At 40.6% G+C, this 6785-nt stretch overlaps 1 protein-coding gene across 4 annotated transcripts; it reads left to right on the top strand.

Annotated features, from left to right (window-relative positions):
* The first annotated feature begins 843 nt into the window (after nucleotides 1–843).
* LOC309686955 (uncharacterized protein) lies at nucleotides 844–6546 on the top strand. 4 transcript variants are annotated; one of them, XM_082501627.1, is made up of 4 exons: nucleotides 844–1037; nucleotides 2096–2183; nucleotides 2904–3061; nucleotides 3487–6546. In XM_082501627.1, the coding sequence occupies exon 4, from the start codon at nucleotides 5042–5044 to the stop codon at nucleotides 6029–6031; it is 990 nt and encodes a 329-aa protein (XP_082357753.1). In that variant the 5' UTR covers nucleotides 844–1037; nucleotides 2096–2183; nucleotides 2904–3061; nucleotides 3487–5041; the 3' UTR covers nucleotides 6032–6546. The 4 variants fall into 4 exon arrangements, with proteins under 4 accessions (XP_082357753.1, XP_082357752.1, XP_082357754.1 ...); XM_082501626.1 differs by lacking the exons at nucleotides 844–1037; nucleotides 2096–2183 and having other exon boundaries at nucleotides 2395–3061; nucleotides 3487–3544; nucleotides 4483–6546; XM_082501628.1 differs by lacking the exons at nucleotides 844–1037; nucleotides 2096–2183 and having other exon boundaries at nucleotides 2395–3061; nucleotides 3490–6546.
* Nucleotides 6547–6785: the final 239 nt, after the last annotated feature.

The following is a 6785-nucleotide window of genomic DNA, read 5'->3' as shown; positions in this document are numbered from 1 at the left end:
AATAATACATTTAACAAACAAGCAAGCTCTAAATTCAAGCGGAGAGACTGCAGACGTAGCCGCACCATTCCAGGGATTTTTGGTTAGCATGAGGGGTCTAGCCAGGACCCTTACTGGATACTTGGTGGGAATCGAACGTGCGACTCCAAAGATGTGTAGTATTACCACTACACTATCCAGCTGCGCTACACTATCCAACAAAAAAAGTTTTTAGAAAATTTGATAAAGTCTGATGCTTAATATTGTAGGGATATTAATCTCCCTATGATATTAATACGGATTAATAACACAGAGAAGTCATACTTCTGTTATGACAGAATTAATTGGGTAAATTATATTTACAATTGTAACATTGTAAACTTAATGTTATGATTTTACATTATATTAAATTGTAACATGATGTAAAATCGTAACATTGTAAACTTAACATTACAATTTTACATTATGTTGCAATTTAACATAATGTGAAATTGTAACATTGTAAACATAATGTTACAATTGGAACATCAGTCCATCTATCCATGCATCTTCATCCGCTTTATCCGAGGCCGGGTCGCGGGGGCAGCAGCCTAAGCAAAGAGGCCCAGACCCAACACGCTGTGTACTCACCTTTGCTAAGTACATGTGAGATCTTGAATAAAAAAAACAAAACAAAACACACTTTTCTTTTCTGTTTTATTGAAAGCACTTTACAGAAAGTGTAATTGTTTGTGATGAAGAAAGAAGTAGGTAGGTTTCCATGTGTAATTAGTGTGTTATTGCAGAAGAAGCTTAATGTGTACTTTGGAAAAACGATGAGAAAAAAAGCTGGCTGAAGAAGAAAAGATAAATGTCCTTTTTTTTCAAGCCTTCTCTCAGCCGGCAGTTTCAGTGCCACGGCCCTCGCTTGGGGGGTGGGGAGACGTGCCCCCCAAGGAGACCTGCTAGATTGTTCAGAAGGTTGTTCTCATCCATCCAGATGGAGGATCACTAACAGGAGCGTGGAAGACTCCAGAATCCACTCTGGCTGGAATCCGGTGGATATGCAGTGTGTACAGGTACAGGACCATTTAAACGGACAGCATTTATAGAATGACTATTAAAAGTCAGCGAGTGTCAGTAATGTTAATGTGGTTATGTTAGTAATACACCGAGTGCTAATATAAGAGCTTTAAGATGCATTTGTAGATATTATTACGTGTTTTACCGTCTTTATGGTGCTAGCTTAAAGTTACGGTGTAAACGTTAGCTTATATTGGAGGAAAGCTGTTACTGGTTAAACGATGTTAGCACAGAAATATTAGCTTCTGTCATGACTGATGAAGTTACTAGTTAATAAAGTTTTCAGTAAAGTGATTAATCGCAGCCACAGGTTGACAGCAAATATCTCGATTAGCTTCAGTGCATCTGTAATAAATATGTGCAAGTTTCAGTGCTTCGTTTAAACTGTATGATACTTATACTGACCCAGGGTCAGTGTAAAATACAATCCTAGCTGTGTGAACAAAGCCACTGTAAATTTAATCCTGCATGACAAACCTCAGGATGCAGGTTATTATTACTCTTTCCTGCTGGCACACCTGAGAGTCAGCTAGAAACTTATAGTGACGTGGACATCATGCAAAGACTGCCAGACTCTGTAATACTGCAAATGATCAGTGACTCAGGTTAACACTAAACTTCAAACGGTACCTCTGTGTGCTGAACATCTAGGATTGAGTCAGGCTGCATTGACTGTGGGACTTTAATGTGTTAAAAGCAGGTTGAAGACGGCTCAGAAACATTTGAAGATTAAAATTTAGCATTATGGCTGCTGGTGGTTTGTAATATCTACTCAGCTGTATTTTTGTTACTAATTTATGTTTGTTGTTGTTTAACACAGATTTCAGAAGAGCAAATATGCTTAATAGTTTAACTAGATTTCATTTGTCAGTGTTTGACTGCTGAGTCACCGGAAGAACTCATTTCATTCATTCTCCATATGATGTTAATTTACAGAAATGTTTCACAGGAACTGATTTCTCCCAAAGGTTGAACTAGTGTGTTTCCATAGATTACCTCTGTATGAATGTACTTCTTAAATGAAGGCAAGTGTTTGTCCTTTTTTGTTCCTCAGGTACAGTACGTGATATCAAGGGCAGGTGGTCAACACTGGGGACAAGAAGCAGACATACTTCCAAGAGGGAGCTGCAGTGAGGTCAGAGGTCAGAATCTGAAACAGCTCAGGTTTATATTTTAGAGGTTATAAAAAATCAAAATGTATTTATAAAGAAACCTTTAAATAATAGTCATAATTATGATTATTATAAGAAATATCAAACATTTAAGTGGATTTTCTGTTACACATATTGTGTTAGCCCTGCGATAAACTGGCAGCCTGTCTTTGTCCTGTATCAGCTGGGATAGGCTTCATCCTCCCGCAACCTTGAATTGGATACATTTTATTCCAATTATGTAATCTGATCATTTACAAACTCAAGGTATCTAATCAAAATGTAAGTAATAATTATAAAATGGGAAAGCAGAAATAAGTGTGACATAAATGTAAATGTGTGAGCTGACATAGAGCTACATGCAGTCTGAAAAACCTTTGTTGTCAAGTTTGCAGGTATATCAGCACGAGACATTCTTACATAGAAGAGACATTAAAGTCTCTAACTCAGTGAAGCATTATTGGTCCCGTCTGTTTGGATAAATATAGTAAGTTGATGTATGTCCATTTATTGACACATTTTCTTAAGTGCTTATCCAGTTCAGGATCACAGTGGAGCTGCAGCTGGATATGTTCACTAAATAAACCTTACAAAAGTTAACAATAAACCTGCATCCATGTACGTTGTTGTCCACAGGATGAGAAAATCAAACTGGAACACTGTGGAACATGTTAATAAATGTTTGTGTGTTTATGCCTGTGTCTTTCACAGGAGGCGCTGGAAGGTTTCCCTAATAGTTCCTGGTGAATCAAAGCAGAACCATAAAGGTTGCTGGACTGCATGATGGCCTTACCCCTGAGCAGTCATCCTGTTAAAGGATGAACCAGTTAGAAGCTGTTTTCAAAGTAGCTGAGCAGATTTCATCTCAAGTAAGCGATTAACTGTTTGTTCATCTGTTCCGCCACTTAAAGAGCATTTAAGGACGTCTTTTGAGTGTCCAGTTGAATTAATTCTACTGGCTCTCATGGTCATTTGTTATTATAGTCATATTTTTCATGTTCATCCAGCTATTTAGTAAATTCTATCTATTTAGTAATATCCGTCAGCTATAAAATGTAATATAAATATAAAAATATCTAAATATCTCCTGCCCTTTATGTTTTAATGATGTAAGTCTGTTATCGTGTTACATTAGCATTCCTCACATATCAATGAGATGCTGTACAGTACAATCCTACTGACACAGCAGAGGGATAACGACAGCTATTCAACATCGTTACACGACACATTCGAGCTGCATGACGCAGACAAAGTGACTAAATCATCTTTTTGTGGTTTATTGTCTTCAAACCAGCAGACAAAGCCGATGGCAGAAGATGTCGGAGAAGAACTTCAGGCCGTGGACTGAAAAGGTATTTTTTTCTTGTTATCAAAAGACATTTGGAGTGGCAGCTTCTACAACTGGTTGTGCTAAAGTAAAGCTTACAGTCTAAGAAATCACAGTGTTGATATTCAGCACAAAGAGAAAAGCTCACTTGTTTGAATTTATTTACAATCATAGTTTTATAAATTCTGACTGTAAACAGCTTTTACAGCTTTGATATTGTTTGACACTCGATATCAGGTGATAGGGTTTAATTTAAAGGTTTCTGTGTCCCAATGAGCCATTTACACTGATCAGTGTCAGTTTAACTGTAACACATTCATTATTTAGATTCAACAAAGAAATAACTGAATGTAAAAAATGGCAGCCCTCAGGCAGGTTTATAGAGATACATGCATGCATTATGAAATTTATGTATCCCAGATAATTGTTATTCATCTAGTCATGGCAGACCTACCTCTTCCTCCCAAGTTAACTGCAACCCAAAATAACTAGTGGGGCTATTTACACACTCACAACCAGTGTGGGGTAAAAAGAGCCACCAAAAAACTGTCAGCCACAGATGTGCTAGAAGAGTTAGAAGCTCTACTTATGGAGAAACTTTCTAAGTCTAACAGGGGACAGGAACTCCTGCCCAAGTAACATGATATAAGCCCACATACAGCCCAGCCATAAAGTGAACCAAGTTAAAGACAGCATGGGACCAAATGCATGTAACCAGCCTGCACCCACCTGACATTTCTTCCTCCTGAATTAAATGAATGAAGGGATGAAAGTTAAATGACTACAAACCTAAAGCCACTAGTTCCCACACTGGAGCTCCCTGACACTGTGTGTTAACTGTATTTAGCTTGTATCAACAGTTGTAACAGGCTAAGCCACCTGAGACACTGCATTGAATTTGTTCCTGTCTTACTGGTTTCAGCTGACTGGTTTCAACTCAGATATTCTGCTTTTTCCTTTCAGTAGATCAAAGCAGCTCGTGCTCCTTCTGCTTCCAATTTAGAAGAAGAAGAAGAAGGCGAAGGCTTCAGCGAAGTGGCGTTCATGGTCTCAGTGAACAGTCACGGTCACACACTGCATGTGGTTTTAAAAGCAACATGTCTGTTCACCACAACAATGGAGATGTGTAATATTAGTGCAGCTATGGTTTGTTCTTGAACATCAGTTCTGTTTTCTACTTTGATCACTCAGACCAAAAAAGTGTTGTTTTCAGATTCTTTCTTTTAAATCTATAAAGCACCTGTTCATTTTTTTTATTACAATTAGTTTCACATAAATGTTAGTGTTTCCTTTTATGATCTTTTAATGCTTACACTACACTGTACATGAAATCAAACCTAATAATGAGGCAGATAACATTCCTGTTACGATCCAGACTAGTGGTCTTACTGGGGCCGGTGAACAGGACTGTAAGCTTGCCATTGTGCCAGTTAAAGTAAAATCAAAGAGAGGTCAAAGAATAGTGGAAACGTATGCCTTTCTGGACCAAGGGAGTTCAGCATCCTTTTGTACAGCGGGTCTTATGGACAAGCTGAATATTGCTGGGAGGAGGACAAAGATTCTGCTGCGCACCATGGGACAGGAGAAAGTGGTGGACAGTTTCATTGTACCTGAACTTGAAGTTGCTGGATTGGACAGTGACATGTACTGTGATATGCCTAACCTCTTCACTCAGCATAAAATGCCTGTAGATATTGGTAACATCTCAAATCAACAGGACCTGGTTGACTGGCCACATTTGAAGCATGTTCATTTGCCAGAAATTAAGGCCAATGTTGAGCTTTTGATTGGCATGAATATGCCCAGAGCTCTAGAACCTTTGGAGGTCATCCGGAGTGTAGGTGATGGACCCTTTGCCATTAGGACTGTGCTCGGCTGGACTGTGAATGGGCCACTTAATCGAGAATGCTGTGGAAGGCCAGGATGTTTGGCAACAGTTACCGCCAACAGAGTTTCTGCTGTCACACTGGACAAGCTATGGAAACAGCAGTTCAAGATGGATTTTCCTGAGAGCAGCAATGATGAACAGATGGGGCTGTCAAAGGAAGACTTGAAGTTCCTGGAATTGGCCAGCAAGATGGTGACTTTGGGGGATTGGCACTACAGCATTGCCCTGCCACTAAAAGACCGAGACATAAGAATGCCTGACAACTGTGCAATTGAGCAACGAGCCTTAGGTTTGAAGAAAAGGTTCATCAGAGATAAAGACTTTCATAAAGACTACACTGCCTTCATGACAGATCTTATATCTAGAGGATATGCAAAGAGAGTCCCAGTCACAGAATTAGAGCGCCAGAAATGGGGAAGGATTAAACGTAACTTTGTTCCTGGAGATGTGGTCCTTATAGTGGATGATTCTGCACCTCGTGGTTCTTGGCTCATTGGGAGAGTCACCGGAGCTGCACCAGATGAAAGGGGGTTTGTGCGTCAGGTCTGGATTAAGACCCCAACCAGCCATGTGTGCAGACCCATCACAAAGATATGCCTTCTTCAGGAGGCCTCTGACCCATGACTATGACATTTTTGACACAGTGTGACATAACTAACTTTGAATTGACTTTAATGTTATGAGATGTACATCAGACTGACTATATTTAGGCTAAGTGCTGGTAACCTCTGGCCTATGACTGACTGACCATGTGCAGACAGAAGAAAAGAAGAGAAGACATGAGAAAATAACTTTGGTGGACTTTTGAGTATGTTATGTTGTCTCACTGGGTGTCTGTGATATGATGAAGTGTGTGTTGTGAGTTATGGTGTTGGATGTGTAATTATTACTGTAAAAATGTAATAATTAGGGGCCGGAATGTTGTGGATAGGCGTAGCTTTGGGTCACGTGGTGTCAGTAATAGTGATTGCTATATCACCTGTTCACGGCCCGAGGGAAATTTTGTGAATGAGTGGGTGATGGGGGAAGTCGACTTTTGCTGACCGCTCAAGCGTCCCAAGGCGTTCCCAGGCCAGCCGAGAGATATAATCTCTCCAGCGTGTCCTGGGTCTGCCCCGGGGCCTGCTCCCGGTGGGACATGCCTGCAACACCTCACCCAGGAGGCGCCCAGGGGGCATCCTTGTCAGATGCCCGAACCACCTCAGCTGGCTCCTTTCGATGTGGAGCAGCAGCTGCTCTACTCTGAGCCCCTCCCGGACGGCCGAACTTCTCACCCTATCTCTAAGGGAGAGGCCAGCCACCCTTCAGAGGAAGCTCATTTCTGCCGCTTGTATACGCGATCTCGTTCTTTCGGTCACTACCCACAGCTCGTGGCCAT

The sequence above is a fragment of the Aulonocara stuartgranti genome (genome assembly GCF_965226115.1).
Source record: "Aulonocara stuartgranti genome assembly, chromosome: 2".
NCBI lineage: Eukaryota > Metazoa > Chordata > Actinopteri > Cichliformes > Cichlidae > Aulonocara > Aulonocara stuartgranti.
Note: the sequence above shows the minus strand (reverse complement) of the source record. Positions and strands in the feature narration are given on the sequence as shown.